Below are 22398 nucleotides of genomic sequence, written 5' to 3' on the forward strand. Positions count from 1 at the left end.
ATAAGCTACTTTGGTCCACTTTGATTAAAATTACCGGCAGTACACCCCAAACAACACTATTACAATCATTGTGGACTCAAAGGGGGCTACTATTACTTCAACTTCCGCTTAGAGTGCTCTGTAATTAAAACTTTGCCGTTTTTTGCTAACTTTACTCGTTGATTATCAAAATAGCAGAATTTATTTTTAAGTTTTCGACTAACAAATTATCTATATCTACAACATTCAAAAAATTAATTGTTCCTAACGGCCAATAAGCACTAGCAGGGCTAGTTTTGGGCGAATCTTGGACTGTTACAATCCAAAAAGAATTCGGATTGTAATCAGTCGTTCTTTTTTTTTTAAAAAAAGACCATTTTCTTTATTAATAAAGAACAGAGTATATCAAATCAAAGCTCAGGATTTATGGGTCCAATTGGCTTCCTAAGCAGCTCCAAGCTAATGCATTTAGTTTTTACTTGAAACTTTATGGTCAATTCGACTTATAAAATTAATTGATTTTTAAATAAATAATGGCTTAATGAACTTTTCCTCTTAATTTGGTCAACTTGTAGCTTAGAAAGAATGCTTTTTCGTTCTATGGATTCAAAATTTAGTCTCGATTGCAGTTTTAAGCTTGAATTTATTGTTTTCTGGCTTTGATAATACTAGATTTCAGAATTTTGTTTTTAGATATTTGCCAGTTTATCACGTTTTCTAGTTTCGTCGCATTATCACATTGTTGACATTTCTCATATCACATTATTAGCGTTCAAAATAAGACACAATGGAACATATCAAAACCCTGAAAGATATTGATTATCGTTTCAACGGCCTCGACACTTCTTTCTTGAAGATTTTAATTGAATTTTTTAAAATTTTGTCTTTAACTGTCGTTTTTTTGTCGTTTTAGTCTTCTGAAATTTCCTGTATAGTGATAGGTTTCATTAGCTTTTCATGGAAGAATAGATGAGCCGATATGCCGATTTAGTAGATAGCTGATGGCTTCCATGACTTTGAAAACAATCGTTTTCCAAAACTAAAAAAAAACTTTTTAATTTCGCAAGTTTGTTCTTTTTACTATTCTTTTTGTTACCTAATATCGTTAATTACAAGTCAAATATGGCATTATGGGTGTCAAAGGAAGGTTTTAAAAAGGGATTGGTGTACCAAAATCTTTTTTAAAAAAATTCGTTATGACCCTACTGGCTTCGACACGGGTTTTTGACAAAAAAGTAAATTAATTCAATTTTTGTCAGATTTTACGTTTTTTTTGTAGACTCAAGACATATTCTGGATACTTGCTGGTCTCATGAACTTCCTTTGGGTGAAAAAACGGCCCCATTTAAATATATAATTCTGTAATTAATGTCATTCATGACTTTGGATGTAATTTTGTTCCGAAAAAAATCGGAAGTTTTACATACTTTTGCCCTTTTCTCTTTTTGTCTACTTGTTACCTAGTCTCACTAATGAATGGCCACATACTACATTAACAGTGTTTGAAGAAAGCGCAATTGAATAAGTTTTGAGGGCCAAAATATGGTTTGACGGTTTTGACAGCGTTTTCTGGCAAGTTTCAATTGAATTTTTGGTTGTTTTTTTGTTGTTCTTTTTAGCCGTTTAAAAAATTGAATAAGGACAGGTTCTAATGCACTTCTATAGAAGAATTGTTAGTCGTAAACCTCTGGCATTTTTTACTTGATTTCCAATGGTTTTCATTACTTTGAAGCGAATTGTTTAAAAAAATTAAAGGATTTTTTTAACTTTACTGTTTTTCTTCTTTTTTGTCAAATTGTTACCAAATCTTTTTATGGACTGGTCCCATATCTTTTCTGGTGATTTACAAGTTTTTTTTAGTTAATCTGACGGTGTGTTGACTTTGTTATTAAATTTTGTTTTTTAATACGGACATAAAGTTTTTGATGTAATTAATGTTTGTTGTTGTTGTTGTTGTTTGATTTTGCTGTTCGTCCTGACTCGCTTTCTTAAAATTGGTATATCACAGAAATCTAATACATCAATTTTTACTCCACTGAATTATTTGCTTTGGAGGCTATCTTATCGTTCATACACAATTTTTTTGAAAAGTACTTCCTCAAAAAATAATTTTTGGACTTTTCTATCTGCTCCTCATTTGGTAGACAATTATGCCGAAATTGTGGATGAGCGGGGTCGGAACCTTATGTGCCATCGCACATTACCGAGCCTCCTTGTTTATTTTAAATAATGGAACTGTCTACTTGTCAATGTTTGCTTGTTATGAGTTATTGAAAAATTACTGGTTTTCGATTCTCCAACAGGGATATATTTGGTGCTCTAATCTTTATCCCCCCATCACTTTGTTTCCTTGCATTTATATACTCTTTATGACAGACGCAATGATCATATTTTTGATAGCAGAGGCTAAAGGCGAACAATTTAATGAGCTTTGTTGACCAATCAAGTTTGCTTACGAAAAAAAATGCTAAATGTAGATTCTCCGTCACTCATCTGATCAAATAACTTTTTGATTTCTCGTTTTTTTGTGACGTCGAACCAAATTATTTGAGAATAGTGATTAGAGAAAATCAAATTAGCGCAATTCTCGTGCTTCTGGCCAGACTTGTAGGTGGACTTGGGTGACAGTTCTTGGTGACTTGGGTAAATAGGCCGACTTATGGCCAGTTATTGCCCTGAGGTGGCACGATCGGTTGGTCTTTTTAGCATGTAATACTTTACGGTATGGTTTCTCCAAACTCTAGGTGAGCATTTATGTGGATTTTCATGTGTTGCACTAACATGTAGCTCTAACTACCTTGTTCTATTCGGCTCTGCATATGGTGAGTGCCAGAAAAGCGCATAACTTGACGATTTTTAAATTATTCATTTTGTATTTCATCTTTTTTTTAACAATTATTGAATTCCAAAAGAGATTATTTTACATCGTTTCCCTTGTGTTTCTGAGAGAAAATTATGACTGGTATATTTTTGCAAACATTTGACAAAGATTCCTGCAAACAAAATTCTGTCTTTTCTGGAACCACCCAGCTATGTTCCATTACAGTTTTGGCTGACTGTTTTCTGACCAACTGCTTTGATTTGATATAGAGTCGCTCTGATGTTCAAACGCTCTGAATGTGCTGTTATTTCTGAAAATTAAAAGAAACTTAATGCCAACGACCTCAAATCCTTATTCAGCAGGATGAATTTATTATTTTTGTTGGCTCATAAAAGTTTACTATTTCAGTTTCTTCGGTGGCATCCAGCAATGCTCAATTCTTTGGTGGTGCTGATCCAATTGACACCTCATTTGACGCACCAAGAGGCGAACCGTGAGTCAAATTAGATTCTGCTGCTGACAATGTTTCAATTCCTCATATATTTTTCTTAATATATTCTCAAAAATTTTTTGTCACAAACCTTGAAATTTATTGCGAATTTTCTATTACTGTGGGTTTTCAGAACCTCATTAGAGCTCATATTAGTCGTTCCGGAAATTTTTGTCAACAAATAAAATTATGCTGAAATGGCAATGATTCATTTCGCCAAATTGTAAGTTTCAATGCTGGCTGTACGCCTCTTAGTTTATCTGAAGCTAAGGAAAAGAAACGTCATGACAGCTTCATTGCGTGATCAATAATTCTTGAGCTTAAACAGGAATGGCATCATTGTAACGCTCTTGATAGACTGTATTGGTTGTTGAGGACACTGTCTGAATTTTTTTGGCCCTTTTATGCTAAAATTATTTTCAGGGCCACCCCTATCGAGGTTGACCCCTATCGAGAAAATAATTTTTGTTTCTCTTGAGTCAGCATAGTTGAAGAACGCTAATTTCAACTATATATTTTTCGTTGCTCTCAAACTAGGTTTGTAGCAATTATATTAGCCCTGTTGGTCGTTTTTATGCGATTTTTCGGTAGACCGATTTTTCGTCTGACCCATGTGACTTTTAGTCCTCAAAACGGGATAAACAGGTAGCGCCCAGCGGGTATTTAGTTCTCTGAGCCTTTCAGCTTAATAGTCTCCAAGTCTGCGATTAAAGGAAACTTTTTTCGAGACTTATACTTATGGTGTGAAGGGCGGTTCTTAGAGGTTGACCCCTAACCCCCCCCCCCCCCCCCACACACACACACACACACAACAATAACAACAACCCATCCCCGCACACATCAACACACAACCCCTCTAACTTCACCCCCCCCCAATCCCCACCCCTGCACATCGTTCAGGCCGTAAGGGCCCCGTGCAGCCAAAGACCCCCTCCAACCGTTTCAACCCCCCCCCCCACTGTTGCACTCCCTATAAGCCCCCCTCGGTGCATCCCTCCCCCCGCCACCCGCTGAGCTCACCTGGCGCCCCTTCAATTAATCTAAAGCTAGCCCCACTAAACCGTAGCTAGCTACTGACGATGCCAACCGCTCGCAAGTCGTTCGAGAACAATTCGCCGGAAGTTAGCCGGTTATGTTTGGCGTTTGCGCCAGCTTAGCTTATGTCACACTACAATAATGTAAATTGAGATCTGTAGTTTTTTAATCATATTCCAGAATTTAATAAGTTAGTAATATCGTTGTTAGCATTATTGTTACCTTGTTACGAAAATCTATACCTACAATAGTTTTCCAGGTTCTGGACTGAAAGTTAGCTGTTTCAATTGAATGATATCCGGAGCTTCCCAGAGATACCAACGACGTTACCAAAGAATTGTTTGTCTTCGACCATGCTTGCATTAAATTATTTTTCGTTGTTTATGATAATAAGTACAACCTCTCTTGTCTTATAAGTTAAACTAGTTAAATTAAAGTACGCTTTACTGTTTAAATGATGCTCTACTCTTTCTCTGTGTATGTGTGTGTGTGTGTGTGTGTGTGTGTTTGTGCGTGTGTATGTCAATCTTTCTTTCTTTTTTTCTTTCTTTCTTTCTTTCTTTCTTTCTTCCTCTGTATCTCTTGTTAATAGCCGCACAGCGATAGCTGGGGCTATTATTGGCCTTCTCTTGTTTTTTTTTTATTTCGTCGTCATGATTTTTGTTACGACCATATGACGTCACAGCCACTTTTTGTTCATTCGTTCATGCATTTGCAACTGAATTGCATGTGTGACGTCATTTTTCGCTGTTAGTGGAGCGAGTTTTTTGTTCATGCGCGTGATTAAATTTTTGGTCACACTTGACTTACCTCTCTCTAAAATGACTTTATCAATTTGAAATTGACTTTTATTTACTTTAACTCAAAGAGATAAGGTCAATTATGTGTGTGTCACTCTAAATGAAGGTTATTTGAGATCAGCTAATAGAGGCAGCAATAACATATACAGATTTTTAATCAAAATATAACAGATCAGCCTTCAATGAAAAGACGATTTTTTTGGTCTGTCTTTTTGACTGTTTTTTTAGACTGCCGATCTACGAATCTATTGCGGCTATTTTCTTGCAATCTGCCAGCTATGTTTTTTATTTCGAAGCTGAAAACGTTTCTTGATAGAAAGGTGAAAATGAACGTCTTTAAATAGCTGCGATAGCGATAGTTTTTAAACTTTTTTCAGGAGTTTTTTCTGAGTTCATTAAAGGGCTGCTAATGTTTTATAGGACTTAGACACTATTTGTTTTCACTAATTATAAGTATTGTTTGCTTTTCGTTCGTTCTGTATCTTAGTTTTGTGCCGTCGCTTCACTTTATTAATGGCAGGTCTCATTGGCTCTATTACGAGGCATGATTGAGGCATAATTAAGGTCCATTGCAACGACCCTTAAATGTTACTTTTGTTACATAATCCTTTGGTTGTCTTTTTAATTTTTATGTGCTTCAGAGTGAGAAGATATGGTTGTATTCTACAATATTGTTATCGTCTACGATATCTTCCTGTAAAAATTTACTTACTGTCTTGTTATCGGTTTTAATGATTTTAACGATTGCGTTTTCTGAAAAAAAATGCGAAATGTTTTTCATGTTTTGTTTCGTGTTTTTGTTATTTCCAGCGTTGACAATCAAAGGCTGTTCTTCTAATGAGGCTGATAGGCAGACCTTCTGTTTATTCAAGTCTTCATTTTTTAGTTCGGGTGTTATTCCTGCTATGTTTATTTTTTCTCGCCGAGATTTTTGTTACGACCATATGACGTCACGCTTGCTTCAAATCTTTGGGATCAGCTGAAAGTTTTTTTTCAGAAATCATTTATCTTACTCTAAATCTAGCTATTTCCAATTCATCATTTTAGTTTTGTGTCAAATGATTCAGTTTTCCGAACAGTTTAATTTTCCTATGATTTTTTATTCTCCTATGTTTTTTGTTATTGAGCTGGAGTTACCTCTTCATCAATTATTTGGTAAAATACCGTCCAGTATTAATATTATTGCGAAATAGAGATGCTCCATGCGTCTGTTTTGTTGGTTGATGTCGATTTTTTATTTACAGAAAATGTGTTTGTTCCATACTATGATGCCGATTTTTTTTACATAAAATGCGTTTGTTCCATACTATAGGAATTTGATGATTTGAGTAATTGAGAAAACCACATGGGTAAATCTGGAACGCCGCTGACAGTTTTGCCTTAAAATACATAAAAATGAACGCATAATATATCTTTATAGAGGCTACCATCAGAAGGGAACCTGTGAGCATCAACTTGATGGAAAATGTGGACATTCCCAATCCACCATCCAAATCTGAAGCCAATCAGATGGCAGAAGCTCTTGTAGTTCCAGACAGTCCTACAATTTCGGGTATTTGATTAAAATGGAGCTTAGAAAAGTAACAAAGATCTCAGCGGAATAAAAGAAACAAAAATTTTCGAACGATGAAGAGTATCTATTTTGAGAAAAGTACCTGCTAATGCGTGCTTGATGAGGGATTCAAGTTGACATTTTGTCCCGAAAACCATGGAGACAGTCTCCAGAGTAACTCATGTACAAAAAAGTTTCCATTGGTAACACTGTTTAACCAACGGCTATCTTGCAAGATCTTGCAAGATTTCGCACCATCTTGCAAGACGTTAGATATGCAAGTTTTTTGCAAGATAAGCGGCATTATAATGTCTTTAAGGGTGCTATATTTGCGGTTTTGTTTTAAAAAATGGAACTGTCTCCCTGTCAATTTTTGCTTGGTATGTTTTATATTGCAAATTACTGTTTTTCGATTCTCCAACAAGGATATATTTGATGCTCTAATCTTTATCCCCATCTTTGTTTCCCTGGATTTATATACTCTTTATGACAGAGTCAATGATTATATTTTTGATAGAAGGGGCTCAAGAGGAACAATTTAATTAGCATATTTGACCAATCAGGTTTACTCACGAAAAAAATGCTAAATGTGATTTTTCCGTCACTCATCTAATCAAAAAACTTTCGGTTTCTCATTTTTTGTGACGTTAAAACGAACTGATGTGAGGATAAAGATTATAGCATCGAATTAGCACAATTCAGGTGCTTATGGCCAGACTTGTAGGCCGGCTTGGGTGAGTTCTTGGTGACTTGGGTAAATAGGCCGATCTATGGCCAGTTCTTGGCCCACATATAAGGTACCATTGTCAATAATGTCATGCAAAATTTGTTTTGAAACTGGAAGAGTTTTTGCCCCCTGAGGTGGCACGATCGGTTGGTCTTTTTAGTTTGTAAAAACTCAGTCTTTAACTGTATGGTTTGTTCAAGCTCTAGCATTTCTATGGCTTTTCATATGTGGCACTAACATGTAGCATGAATTCTTCTATTCGGCTGTGCATATTGTGAGTGCCAGAAAAGATTATAATTTGACGATTTTCGACCGGTTTTTCGTCTGACCCATGTGACTTTTAGTCCTCAAAACGGGATAAACAGGTAGCGCCCAGCGGGTTTTTTGTTCTCTGAGCCTTTCAGCTTACTAGTCTCCAAGTATGCGATTAAAGGAAACTGTTTTCGAGACTTATACTTATGGTGTAAAGGGTGGTTCTTGGAGGTTGACCCCTAACCCCCCTCCACACACACAACAACAACCCATCCCCGCACACATCAACCCAACCCCTCTCACTTCAACCCCCCCCCAATCCCCACCCCTGCACATCGTTCAGGCTGTAAGGGCCCGGTGCAGCCAAAGACCCCCTCCCACCGTTTCAACGCCCCCCACTGTTGCACTCCCTCAAAGCCACCATCGGTGCATACCTCCCCCCGCCACCCGCTGCGCTCACCTGGCGCCCCTTCATTTAATCTAAAGCTAGCCTCACAAACCGTGGCTAGCTACTGACGATGCCAACCGCTCGCAAGTCGTTCGAGAGCAATTCGCCGGAAGTTAGCCGGTTATGTTTGGCGTTTGCGCCAGTTTAGCTTATGTCACACTACAATAATATAAATTGAGATCTGTTGTTTTTAAATCATATTCCAGAATTTAATAAGTTAGTAATATCGTTGTTAGCATTATTGTTACCTTGTTACGAAAATCTATACCTACAATAGTTTTCCAGGTTCTAGACTGAAACTTAGCTGTTTCAATTGAATGATATCCGGAGCTTCCCAGAGATGCCAACAACGTTACCAAAAAATTTTTTGTCTTCGACCATGCTCGCAATAAATTACTTTTCGTTGTTTATAATAATAGTTACAATCTCTCTAAAGTACGCTTTACTGTTGAAATGGTGCTCTACTCTCTCTCTCTCTCTCTCTCTCTCTCTCTCTCTCTCTGTGTGTGTGTGTGTGTGTGTGTGTGTGTGTGTGTGTGTGTGTGTGTGTATGTGTGTATGTGTGTGTGTTTGTGTGTGTGTGGCAATCTTTTTTTCTTTCTTCCTTTCTTCCTCTGTATTTCTTGTTAATAGCCGCACAGCGATAGCTGGGGCTATTATTGGCCTTCTCTTGGTTTTTTTATTTCGTCGTCATGATTTTTAATACGACCATATGACGTCACAGCCACTTTTTCATTCGTTCATGCAATTTCAACTGAATTGCATGTGTGACGTCATTTTTCGCTCTTAGTGGAGCGAGTTTTTTGTTCATGCGCGTGATTAAATTTTTTGTCTTACTTGACTTACCTCTCTCAAAAATGACTTCCTCAATTTGAAATTGACTTTTATTTACTTTAACTCAAAGAGATAAGGTCAAATGCGTATTTGTCACTCTAAATAAAGGTTATTTGAGATCAGCTAATAGAGGCAGCAATAACTTATATACAGATTTTTAATCAAAATATAACAGATCATGCTTCAATGAAAAGACGATTTTTTTTGGTCTGTCTTTTTTTACTGTTTTTTTAGACTGCCGATCTACAAATATATTGCAGCTATTTTCTGGCAATTTGCCAGCTATGTTTTTTATTTCGAAGCTGAAAACGTTTCTTAATAGAAAGGTGAAAATGAACGTCTTTAAATAGCTGCGATAGCGATAGTTTTTAAACTTTTTTCAGGAGTTTTTTCTGAGTTCATTAAAGGGCTGCTAATGTTTTATAGGACTAAGACACTATTTGTTTTCACTATTTATAAGTATTGTTTGCTTTTCGTTCGTTCTGTCTCTTAGTTTTGTGCCGTCGCTTCACTTTATTAATGGCAGGTCTCATTGGCTCTATTACGAGGCATGATTGAGGCATAATTAAGGTCCATTGCAACGACCCTTAAATGTTACTTTTGTTACATAATCCTTTTGGTTGTCTTTATAATTTTTATGTGCTTCAGAGTGAGAAGATATGGTTGTATTCTACAATATTGTTATCGTCTACGATATCTTGCTGTAATATTTTACCTATTGTCTTGTTATCGGTTTTAATGATTTTACCGATCGTGTTTTCCAAAAAAAATGCGAAATGTGTTTTTCATGTTTTGTTTCGTGTTTTTGTTATTTCCAGCGTTGACAATCAAAGGCTGTTCTTCTAATGAGGCTGATAGGCAGACCTTCTGTTTATTCAAGTCTTCATTTTTTAGTTCGGGTGTTATTCCTGCTATGTTTATTTTTTTCGCCGAGATTTTTGTTACGACCATATGACGTCACGCTTGCTTCAAATCTTTGGGATCAGTTGAAAGTTTTTTTCAGAAATTATTTTTTGTACTCTAAATCTAGCTATTTCCAATTCATCATTTTAGTTTTGTGTCAAATGATTCAGTTTTCCGAACAGTTTAATTTTCCGTTGATTTTTTATTTCCCTATGTTTTTTGTTATTGAGCTGGAGTTACTTCTTTATCAATTACTTGGTAGAATACCGTCCAGTATTATTATCGCGAAATAGAGATGCTCCATGCGTCTGTTTTCTTGGTTGATGCCGATTTTTTTGACAGAAAATGTGTTTGTTCCATAATTGCTATAGGAATTTGATGATTTGAGTAATTGGCGCTTGTGTGCGGTTGATAGTCATATATACTACTTGTGAGCTCTTTTGATAACTCATAAGTTTTCTCAAGTCCAATCCTGAACAAGCTTCATAGTTCGTGACAATCAAGTGTTAAGGTTAATCAAAAATTTTGAGATCTTTGCTCCAAATAAAGGGCCATTTTACAAAGATCTTAGACAAACAAGTTTTGTCGTGAAAACTTAGCCCAACCAGATGTCGCCGAAGCATCCCAAGTTTTGTCAATTTGTCAATGAGATCTTGCGTGTCGTTGCTTGATGCATGCACCGAATCCATTTCATATACCGTTATTTTCACGTTTAGCTTAATTTTGGAATATTTTTTAGAAATTTTTGCCAAAATGTTGATATTAGCAACAATTGCATGTTTTCGATAGCCGGGCGACCCAATAACGAGGCTATTTTTTCTCATGTTTGCTTTAACAATCTTTAAAAGATATTCACATTTTTGTCAACGTCAATGAGAAGTCAAATTGAAGCAGAGTTTTCGGCAGCGCAAGAATAGTAAAAGGCGAAAATAATTAGTGGTTTCAAAGGTAAAATGTTTTTCCTCAAATTGCTTTTTTTCTTTGATTTTTTGCAAATGCGTTTAAAGCAAATACATGTATTTTAGTGGTGCGTAGCTGTTTTTGTTTGAATCGATCAGAGGACAGCGAATGAGTTTTATGGGTTTAACTCGATTTTCATAAATCATTTTTTTTTGTTTGGTTTTGTTTGTATTTGTTTTAATTTTTGTTGCCTTGTTACTAAGTTTTATTAAAAAGGAGGTCCCAGTGATGATGTAAAAGGCTTAAGTGAACCTTTGGAATGTTTACTTTAAATAGCCTAATTATGATTAATTTGACCTTAGGGTCTCGTAAAAATGTTAATGAGTTTTTTTTAGTTCTTCCCGTTTTTTTCTCTTTTTTGAGGTTTGATCACTAAGATTGTTTAAGGAGAGGATAGTTGGGCTCTCTAAGGATGAATTAGTAAAGGTTCATTGTGTTTTTGTTTGAGAATTTATAGTTTTTGTGGCTTCGGCGTTTTTTGTAAATTTCTGTGATATTTTGGGTTTGTTGCGCTTTTTGTTTTCATAAAGTCTCATGAAAAATTTATCATGGCTTGTTAAGTCGCCATAAAGGGAATTTTGTATTGTTTGAGGTCAATTATTTTTACTTTCTATTGAGTTGAACTAGTTCTGGGAATATTTTCATTCTTTTTTAATTTTTGCCTTTATCTTTTTTCTTCAGTTCAATTCTTGATCTTAAAGTTTCTGTTCTAATAAATTGAATTGGAGCAGTTTTTATAGCTAACATGTGTTGTTTTTTTAGTGTTAATAAACAGAAGGTTGAACACCAAATTGTTTTTATGTCTAATTTGTCCTCTTAATCAGTTTTTTTGATAGAAACGAATGTTCCTATCAATACAGACAGCCTTTTATATTTAACATATGTAGTTTTTATTAGTGTTAATAAACGGAAGACTGAACAGCAATTTGTTTTCACCTACTAAATGTCCCCATAATCATTTCTTTGAGCGAAAACTTAGTACAGACATGGTTCAGTTGCGTAGATTTTTGTTAATCTTCCAGTTATCGTTCACAAAGCAAATTGAATATAAAATAATTCGAATCTGCCTGAATGGTTCACTTTCTACACCTCCAAAATCGTTGTTGTTGTCTATATCTCTCTCATTCACTTTTGGCTTCTATTTTGACTTCCCACCCATTGAGTGAGAGAATGAAATTTTTTTATAGGCGCGAAGCTGTAAGCTGAGCGGAGCTATATTGCGGTGCTCTTGGTTATTACGACTCGAAGAGGAGTATTGGTTTTCTGAAGGCTTTTTTTTACAGGAAGTACTATTTGTTCAAACGGCGTTTTGACCTAAAAGCGAGAGTGAATAAAATTGCCGTGTGAACTAACTTTTTCTGAGCGAGAGAAGTTATTTGAATATGCGCTGCGTTGAGTGAATGACTTTTCGACTTACAAAAGTGTTTTTGAGAGAGTGGCGCAGATAGATGACAGTTTTTAGCCGTGTTTCCATCTATTTGGCCCAAATTGTTGTTGTAGATTGTTTTTTTTTGTAGAAATAAGTTTTCATCGATGCTGCATGAACATGTAAACCTCTGAAATTAAAACCACAATGTTTTTGCGCGCCTAATGATGCGTTTTAAGCGCAAAATTGACTTGGATTTCTCAAATTTTAGTAATTGTTGGCTTTTTCCATCTATGTCTTCATTTTTGGAGCTTTGAGCCGACTTTTTACTACGCGCCCAGTAAATATGGCCACGTATTTTTCATAATTTATCAATTGAATGCCTCTTCTTGACGTGAGAGTTTCTTGTTTTTATATAGGTGTACACAAACTAATCTGGTTTTGGCGGTTTTTTCTCAGTTTCCAAGTTTTTTTGTTCTTGTAGCTATTTACTCTTAAAACTCTGTTAAGAATTGCGACCATTTATTGACCATTTTCTTAAACTGTTTATTTCGAGCTTGAACTGTTTTCTTTTTTTTTACTGAGACGGGAAGTTGGGCATGTAAATTTTTTGAGCCGTAATTGCTTAATAATGAAGAATCCATGTTTTTTGCTGAATGATTTTCAATTTGATATTTAATTAGAATTTCCTATTTGATTTTATTTTATTTTTCAAAAGTTGCGAATTAGTTTTCTGATCTTTTTTTCAATGCCTGTGTTGTCCACACTGTAGCATGTATGTTCTAAGGTTTATAATTTGATTGGCCCAGCTTTTATTAAGTTTAAAAGTTTTGATTTGAACTAATAACTTGAGTCTTGATATTTTTTTCAATTCTTCATTTGCATCATGTTTTTCACTGAGTTTTCGCTAGACTCACTGTTAAAAGTTTTGGTTGACAGTTTTCTTCTTCGATCATTCATACTGCTAGGTTTTGGTAATATAATATTCTTTTCTTTTGAATATTGTTCTTTCTTATAAGTCTTTTTCATGATTAATTTCTGATTTGATAACTTTATTGGCCATTATTCAGTTTTATCATCGCGTTGATTGGGTTTTGAAACAACAACTACTGCGTACGGTTTTTTAGTTATTAAATAATTACAGTTTTTATGGTATAAATTAGTGCTGCTAATGAGAAAAATTACGCAAGTTGATAAATTTTGTAACAATTTTTTCTTGCAGTTTTTAAGTTTTTCTTCGAATTTGCCGATTGATCAGTTTGATGTTTTTATTTCCGTAAAACAATTTTCGTAGTAATTTTTGCGTGTATTAAATACAGGAATAATGGACTTTTCCATTTTTTTCAATTCAGTTTGTTTTATGTGCTATTTTTACATTTTGACCTAATTTTTAGTTTTAGTAGTCACATGAGTAGGTACCAGTTAATTTAAAAAGTTTTTTTCAGAGAGGCCACACTGAGTCGTTTCCGAAATTCTTCCTGCTATCTTCATCGATGATTCTTACGACCTGACTTCTTGGAATTGACTTTTATTGACCTTACTGCTTTGCAGTTAAAAAGTGTGTTGTTGACGTCATTTTTCTGCTTTTAATTTGGTTTCGTGACTAACCTCATTGAAAAAATGACTTCTAAAATCAATTATTGAACCGTAAATTTCATGGACATTTACTAGTTAAAGAGCAATAGTGTGCATCCAAGTAGTCCCAAATGTAAATGCCCTAATTCTCTATTATAGAGTCTTAAATTTACGATTTAGAATATTAAATTTCAAAAAGCTCTATGGGGGTTTTTTCCTTAAAGGGTATATGTGTCTCAAAAAAATGACAGTACAAATCTATCCCAAAAAGTCTAGTGGTCTATTAAAGGACTGTTGGTCAATCTCTGTCTTATTTCTTAATTGTTTCATTTCCATTGAAGGCCACAAGCGTCTAGTGGAGCTATTTTCCCGCAATCTGCCGGCCATGTTTTTACCGTAAGTACTATTTGTTGAGGCGGCGTTTTGACCTAATAGTGAAAGTGAGTAGAACTGCATGTGAAATAGCTTTTTCTGAGTGAGCGAAATTTTTGTTCATGCGCTGCGTTCAGTGAATGACTTTTCGACTTTGAACAGAGTATCTGAGAGATTTGCCCATATAGAGGAGTTTTTAGGGGTGTTTCTATCCATTTTGCCCAAATTTGTTCTCTCGTAGCCTGTTTTTTTGTAGAGTTATGTTTTTAGGGGTGTTTTTATCCATTTGGCCCAAATTTGTTCTCTCGTAACCTGTTTTTTTGTAGAGTTATGTTTTGATCAATGCCGCATGAATATGCAACAATCTAAAATCGATAACAGAAAATTAATCGAGAAACAAAACAGGGCCATATTTCTTCTTTTGGACAATTTTTGGCGTTTTTTTAAATTAATTTCTTCATTTATTTGACTCTTTGAGCGGGCTTTTTAACACCAAATTAGTAAATAAGTCAAATTCTTTCTGATAATTTCTGACTTGAATGCCTCCTTTAGACGTGAGGTGTTTTGTACAAAAACTAATCCGATTGAGGTGGGTTTTTGTCAAATTTTTCTAAATTTAAAGTCTTTTGGTGCACCATCGGTGCTTCTGGTTTCGTTTTGTTGCTAATTGAGTTGTTTTTGGCAATAACAATACTAAAATTCAGTAAAAATTTTTACCACATCTTGAACATCTTTTTTCAAATTGTTTTACTGTTTCGAAAGCGAGCTGTTTTCACTTCTTACTGAGACAGGAAGATGGCTATGTTCCGAAACATCGATTGCTTAATAACGAAAAGTCCATGCTTTTTACTCCATTTTTTCATTTTGATTTTTCATTAGTGTTTCCATTTTAGTTTTTTTTTGATTTTTCAGAAATTGCGAATTAGTTTTATCTTTTTTACAATGTTTGTATTCTCCACACTCTTGCATGTTTCTTTCGAAAATTCTCCTAAGACCTATAGTTTTACTCACCCTGCCTTTATCAAATTGGAAATTAACGATTTGAAGCAAAAATTTTTGTTTTTTTCCCTTTAATTTTAAAGATTTTTTGTTTACAATTGACTTTTTTAATCATAATATGGCACTTAGGTTTTGCTTGTTTCAATTTTAAAAATTTTGAACAACACTCATTTTTTATGAATGTACTTAGGGCTTGGTTTCGGTGACACACGAATTTTGCGTTTGAATGTTGTTCGACCTCTCCAGTCTTTTTTTTTTAATTAGTTTCGATTTCATTTTTGGTCATTGTTTAGTTTTATCGCGTTCAGTATTCTTTAATGCGACAACTGAAGTTTTTAGTGAAACCGACAACGTTTAATTAATAACCAATTGATTTCTGTTTTAATATTGTAAAATAGTGTTTCCATTGATGGAACTTACGGAAATTGAATAATTTTGTAACAAGTTTTGGCCATTTCTTGCAGTAATTCTATTTTTCTTCCAATATAAAGTTTTGGGAGCCTAACATGGCTTGACTTTTGCTGCTTGCGTACTTTGATGTTTTCAATGGTGCACAAAGCTTTTGGTTTGTTTTATACATAGGAGTAATATAAATTTGGTCGTTCAGTTGGTTTTATGGGCTATTTTCATTTTTGATTTATTTTTTTTTTATTTTTAGTTGTCGCTTTAGTAGGAACCAGTTGATTTAAAAGGTAATTCTTTCACGAAGACGAATCGTCGAATAGTTTCCGGAGTTCTTTCGGCTATGTTTTTTGTTTCGTCGTCTGTTCATTTGTTCACGCAGCAAAGCTGAAATTGTCAAATTTTCTGACGGACTTCTTCCTCTCACTAACGGCATTTGCGCGCGTGACGTGTTTTCTTACTCTTTAGTCAACGTTTTAAAGTCATTTGCGTGATTGGGTTTTGATAATACGTGACTTAACTCACTCAATAAATTGACTTTTGCACTTAAAAACTTAAGTATAATTTGAGGTAGTATAAGGTCAAAGGAACTCATTTGTGTAATAAGGGTCCCTAATAAGAATGCTTCTGCGGAATGATTTTTAACAATCTTCATTTTTTAAATAAAATAAAAAGGCCCTAATAAATAAAGACTCTAATAAAAAGGCTTCTGCGAAATGAATTTTAACAATCTTCATTTTTGTAAATCGCGGAATGCTTTTTACATTGCTTTTGGAGCGGCGTCGATTTTTTTGTTTCAATTTAGATATGTATCTGTTTCTATCTCTATTATACGGCATGCAAGTCTATTCTTTCGCAGCTACTCCGGTAATCTGCCGTGTACGTTAGTTATATCGGTTAAATATAAATATTAGTTATATTGGTTAGTTATGTTGGTTGAATATTAATATTAGGTATAAATGTATTTTATTGATTCTGTTTCAGAGGTGGAACTGGCTACGATGGGGATGAACAAGAGTCGCCTGTGGTTGAACACCGTCTTCATCCACCCATAAACCTCCACCAACCAGTGAGAAAACTGTTTCTGTATGCTTTGCAATTTTCACCAAGCATGTTGCCATTGAAGACCCGATTATGTAGGTTGATATGCTAGGGGTTGCTGTGATTAATTGCCTACAAACCAAGTTCGAACCAATTAGTCGTATGTGATTTTTTTGTTTTTTATGCAAATTTTAGTTGACCCGTTTATAACTTTTCGAGTGATTTTTATCACGCTTAAACTTTTGAATTTTGTTCGATCTATATTTCTCTCATTCACAATTCTAAGCAGCTGACCTCATTGGGTCGCACTTCAATAGTAAGTATATGTTAGAATATAGTTCTGTGAAGCCTAATGCAATTAAAGCTCAAAACCTGCGGCAAATGCTCTCGAGGCTGAGCTCGATTTGCCGAAGGATTTCCTGAACTCTTATTTAGACCCAAATTTTACTGCTATGGCTATCAGATTACGGTGGTTTGTTCATTAACTTTGGCACACTGTCGCACAAAACAACGAACAACTACTTCGTTCTGTTTTGCTGCGAATATAATATCCGTAATTGGAGTCGCCTACAATTTGATAGGGCCATCAGTCAAAGTAAATGAAAAAAAATCGAGTAACTGGCTTCCCATTAATTTTCCAGGAAGCTTGCATTTAGGTTTCTAAGGATCTTTTCCAAGAAGTTTGCTCAGTAATTTGCTCAATTTATACCACTCTTGCGCCCTTGATGTTCTTCGTTTTGCCTGATCTAAATTTGTCTCACGAACAATTTTTGCAGCTGAACTCAAATGGCGCAGTAATACTTAATGTCAAATGAAAAGTGCGCCAAAATTGGTGTCATTTTTTTACTTCAATTCTTAAAAGTGGTATATAGTAACCTCTAATGATAACCTTTGATGTCCCGCCCCCACTGAAGCAGGCTGCAATAGATTTAGAGCTCCTGCCACTAGCACGAGATCAATTCTTCCTACGTTAGTCGGTTGTGTTATAGTTCTTTTTTTGCTAGCCATGAAGTCACTGCATATTAAATTTTAACAGCGAAGATGGAAAGTTTTTGGTATAATCATGAAACAGCTACCATTTTTTTGAACGTAATGGTATCCAAAATGGCAGGTAAATACGAATATTGTATTTTTGCTCTCTTGTGCTGATCTGGTTGTGTCTGTGGTATACGAAATTACAGATTCGTTTGGCCGACCCCTACAAATGAGAATTTTAAAATTCAATTGTGCCGTTCTTGCAACTGAAAAATTGCAGAAGTTTTATGTCTTCAACTAATTCAGGGCTATTTTGTCTTAGTGTTGGCAAACACATGACAAACCGAATTGTTTTTTTTTAATGGATATATTTTCCTCTTTTTTAGGCTAGTGCTGATCCCTGACGTAGTAATTTGAACTTCTTGCAGTAATTATTTTTGAGAGATTTCACAGCTCTCATATCATAATTGATAAATTGGATCTTTTCCGTTTGTGCCCCCCCCCCCCCAAATTAGTGGGCACATATTATTTGCACCCCCACACGCGCGTGCCATATTTTTACATAATGATTTACAATGTAATGGCACGTGCTCTGTAACTGGGGGAGGAAAACGTACTGGGGGGGGGGGGGGGTGGGGGCACAAACGGTAAAAATGCGATAAATGAGCACATGTTTTAATGTGATTTTATTGAATAATGCTGAAATTTGCTTTCAAAACAGATCAAATAGTTGCAAAAAATTCTGAGTTTATCTCGCGTGGATAAATTTTGAATTGGTTTTGAAAATATTTGAATAATTAATGTATTTATTTTAGTTTTTCATTTTTGCAGGGCACTCTGATTCGTGTGACTTCAGCACCTCTATTGGACCAGGACCCTGGAGATGACGAGGTCGACTCACCCACTTCCCCCAGAACAGGTGAGTTGTACGGGGCTTCTCATTAGCAACGCTCACGCAAAAATCCCATTGCATTGAAAAAATTCCATTTTATTTCATATGAAGGAAGCTTTTTCCACCTATTGAGCTATTATGACAAGAGCTAATTTTAACTTCAGCAAACAATAAATATTTTGACCTGCACATTTGAATACGGAACAATTATTTCTAATCCAATTAGACATTTGTTAATTTGAGGGTAATGATTTGTGGAAGGATAGCCATACTTTTTCATTATTTTCTTTGCATTTCAATAAATTGTCAGCTTGTTTTGCCTAAATGCCGTAAACTTTATAAACAGCTACATTTGAGCTGTAAATCTTAAATTAGATTACCGAATCAGCAGCAATCAACTTTCTCTTTGTTTCGCGCTTGAAAAACTTTATTTCTTCAATCATCAATGACTTCAACGCAAGGAAAATATGCTGCTTAATATTATGCTGACCCCTCCTTGTGATATTAGGCAAAAGATTTGTGGACTCTAGTGAAATTAAACAAATTGAAACATTGAAGAGTGGCACATGAAAATCCAGTCTATAAAATAAAGTAGGCAACTATAATATAAAGTAGTGCACGCCTAACAGGGTCTCAAATGCTTTTAAAAAATACTGAACTTTACTCGTGCGTTTCTTTTTTTTTTGAATTTTTGTGCGTGAACTCGAATTTTCTAATGAAAACGAAATAAGGGAGATACTAGACTTCTTTTTATTGTCAAGCGGATTTTGAAGTGCCACCCTAAAGTGTTTTAAATGGCATTTTCTTAATTTCGACAGTATAAGTTGGACATTTTTTGCCTAGTTTGACAGAAAGCGCTTTTGTTCAATCGAGCCTTCGGCTAACAGAAATCATTCCCTGATTTTTCCCCGAGAAAAACTCCCTCGCCGACCATTTTCATTGGCTTGTACACGTGTCAAATCACGTCGTTGTATACATGAAGCATTTCCTAAGAATCTATACATTTCCGAATGGAACAATTCCTTAGAATGTTGGTCCATAAAAATGTAAAATTTATCAGAATCAATCATGGGTCTGCTAGAAATATGGATTTTATGAAATGTTGGAAATTCTTTGAGCCTGCTCACCTAATGAACATAGAGATGACATTAGATGCTTTGGATTTTGCCTTCATTAATTGCTCGCTTACGATGTTCGAAGCAATTACTATAGTAGTGTCTCTCTTTGTACAACTCGAAGAGAAGTATTTGTATTATACGTGTTTTTAAATGTAAATCACATTTGTGATATATTCTGTTTTGCCCCCCCCCCCACTCCAAGCTTAGCGGGCTCATATTTTTACGCCCCTAGGCGCACGTGCTGTTTTTTTACATAGTAATGTGCCATATAACATATTTTTTGTAACTGAATTCGAAACAGAATAAATACTACATTTCTTAATGGCTAAAGTTGAATTCTTTGATTCCTTATGTAAAATTCTGTTTTCGAACAACGGTCATTAACATTTAGTGTGCTCCGTGTGTTTCTAATGTTCGTAGTTTGTAAGCTTTGGTAATTTTCAAGATTCAAAGGTTATTTTTTACCAGGTTTGACCCCATGACTGACAGTCTCCATTATCTACTCATAGCATATCCCCACCAATTATGAATTCCATCAACTGCATATACATCTCGAGAATGTGCAACTTTCTGCGTTTCCTACCATTTGTTGTATTGCTTAAACTTTGCCTGACCGTTCTGAGTTCTCAAATTTTATCGTGATCTAAATTGAACTCTCATGAATAATTTTAAGCAGTTAAACTTATTTAGCGGCAGTTTGCTCATAAACATCAAATTAAAAGAGTGCCATATAGTTTTTTTTAAACCTTGAATTTTTCTAGTGCGCTACATTAGCTCTGATAAATCATTTGAGCACCCTAATAAACCGTTTACTCCGCTACTACTCCCTTCACCCAGTGATAGCAATCTACAATACGTCGAGTCTCCCTTATCCGTTCCTGAGCAATTTCGCCATCGTTATTCGATTATATTTTTTATTTCACCAGTGAACGGGGAGATGTCAAACTGTTGCAACCAAATGAGAAACTAGTACACTATGGTACCAACAAGCTACGGACACCTAAAGATTTTTTTTGAGAGCATTGCAAATACACTTTTGATTTCAATGTGTGCTTTAATAACGCTTTATTACCCCTTAAGCTTTTTAAACGTCCAGCAGACGGTTTTGGATAGTTTTCATACAGGTTTCTCTCGACATGAGTGTCAATTTCGTTCCAATGTCTGACACTTCCCCAGAGAACCTATCTGTTTTTGTAATTGCTGCTTCAAGGTCGCCCATACATTTTTAATAAGATTCAGATATGGACTGAGTGCTGGCCATTGCAGCACCTTCCTGTCCTTTTCTTGGAAAAAAATTGCCGTTAGTCTGTAACGGCTGCTCTCCTATCAAAGTCAAGGAAAACTTTACACCGCCCAGTTCGTTTCAGCGGTTTCAAATCTGTCCGGATATTGTGTTTTTGCAGTTAACTTTTGTGAACTGTATTATCCGCTATTCTGTAGAATACCGTTGCATTACTTGTTGCTCAATTACTTCTGATAACTAATCGCTCAGCTTTGCTGTATAACAAACTTGTTTCTCTCAGAATAACAAAATAATTCAAATTGAAACAATCAAATTTTTGTTGAGTTTTGGTTAATAACTCAAGTTATAAACCGAATTTTGGAAATCCCGCTTCGAAAGATTGTAGCCTTCGTTCCTCAGAAAGAAAGTTTTGAGAATATCAAAGTTAATTCTCTTTTCACGAGTCAAAGTAAAGTTAATACTGTACAATCACTAATATGATCTACAGAAACAAGACACGATAACAAGTAATTTACCGCTCAAGAAAGTGTGCTTCAATACGCACTGTATGTCAGTTAATATGACCAAAATTGCAAATTTCTTCTGATTTTTGGTAGTTTTTCAAGCTCCTTTTATGCTGCTAGTCACGTGGATTTACATGTCAAATTCAACTGTTGATTGGTTGTAGATAATGATGTCGACAGAATGTGAACACTTTTCCATAACGTCACTTTTTCAGTGTAAATTTGATGTCATGGGAAATTTGTTAACCATGTAGAAGTTTTGTCGAATATTCTGTGTCAATAACAGGTTGATTCGCAATCCAATCGCAAAGAATCTGATGCAATACTGTTAAGTCGTAGTATTGTTTTGCTGGTTGTTGAGGTAGTTCGAGTTTGAGTTAGTTTTACTTCGTGAATGACAATTGTGTACTAATAATAGTTGCTAAATATAAATGTTGAACAAAATGAACAAATCCGAATGGCTTCAGTAAAATGTAGCATTAAATTTCGCTTGTCACACTATTCTAGCTTGAGAGCTTGAAATGACCTTGAAGCGCTATTCAATTTGATTTCTGAGTTGTTAAGCTCAGCCGCAATATCGCCGGCCCTGTTTTCCATCGCGAAAACATCTTTTCCATGTAGTACTGGGGCGAGCTTCACTACTGGTCTCTTGTACACTCCGTCGTTCGTTCGAACTATAGCTGATCGAATCACACCGTCAGACCCATCGATGGTCTCCGCAACTCGACCTAGATTGTAATATCCACGCTTATCGCTGTCTTCGATCAACCAAACGAGATCGCCTTCTTTAAGGGTTTCGTTCGCCGTAGATCGCCATTTTTGCCGATTATTCAGAGTTGGCAGATATTCTTTACGAAATCTGTCCCATATGAGATTTGCATAGGCTTGAGTTTGTCGAAAGAGCTTTCGATGATCGACATATTCCTCCGCGCATGGTAGGTAGGGTAAGCAAACGTTCTTGTTGCCAAGCAAGAATTGATTGGGGGTCAATGCTTCTAAGTCATTAACATCTGAACTGACTGGAGTCAAAGGTCTCGCGTTCAACGTCTGCTCAACAATACACATCGTTGTTGAAAGAACGTCCTCGGTGACTGATCTGTTCCCCAACACT

At 35.4% G+C, this 22398-nt stretch overlaps 1 protein-coding gene across 1 annotated transcript in view; it reads left to right on the top strand.

Annotated features, from left to right (window-relative positions):
* Window positions 1-22398, top strand: part of LOC142349163 (uncharacterized) — a 60580-nt gene that overhangs the window by 6656 nt on the left and 31526 nt on the right. Inside the window, exons 5-7 of the mRNA XM_075400578.1 lie at window positions 3209-3293; window positions 16500-16584; window positions 18363-18450. Coding sequence (XP_075256693.1) covers window positions 3209-3293; window positions 16500-16584; window positions 18363-18450 — 258 coding nt within the window. The remainder of the gene's footprint in view (window positions 1-3208; window positions 3294-16499; window positions 16585-18362; window positions 18451-22398) is intronic.

This window comes from Convolutriloba macropyga, chromosome 11 (genome assembly GCF_964194025.1).
Source record: "Convolutriloba macropyga chromosome 11, txConMacr16.3, whole genome shotgun sequence".
In the NCBI taxonomy this organism is placed as follows: Eukaryota; Metazoa; Xenacoelomorpha; order Acoela; family Convolutidae; genus Convolutriloba; species Convolutriloba macropyga.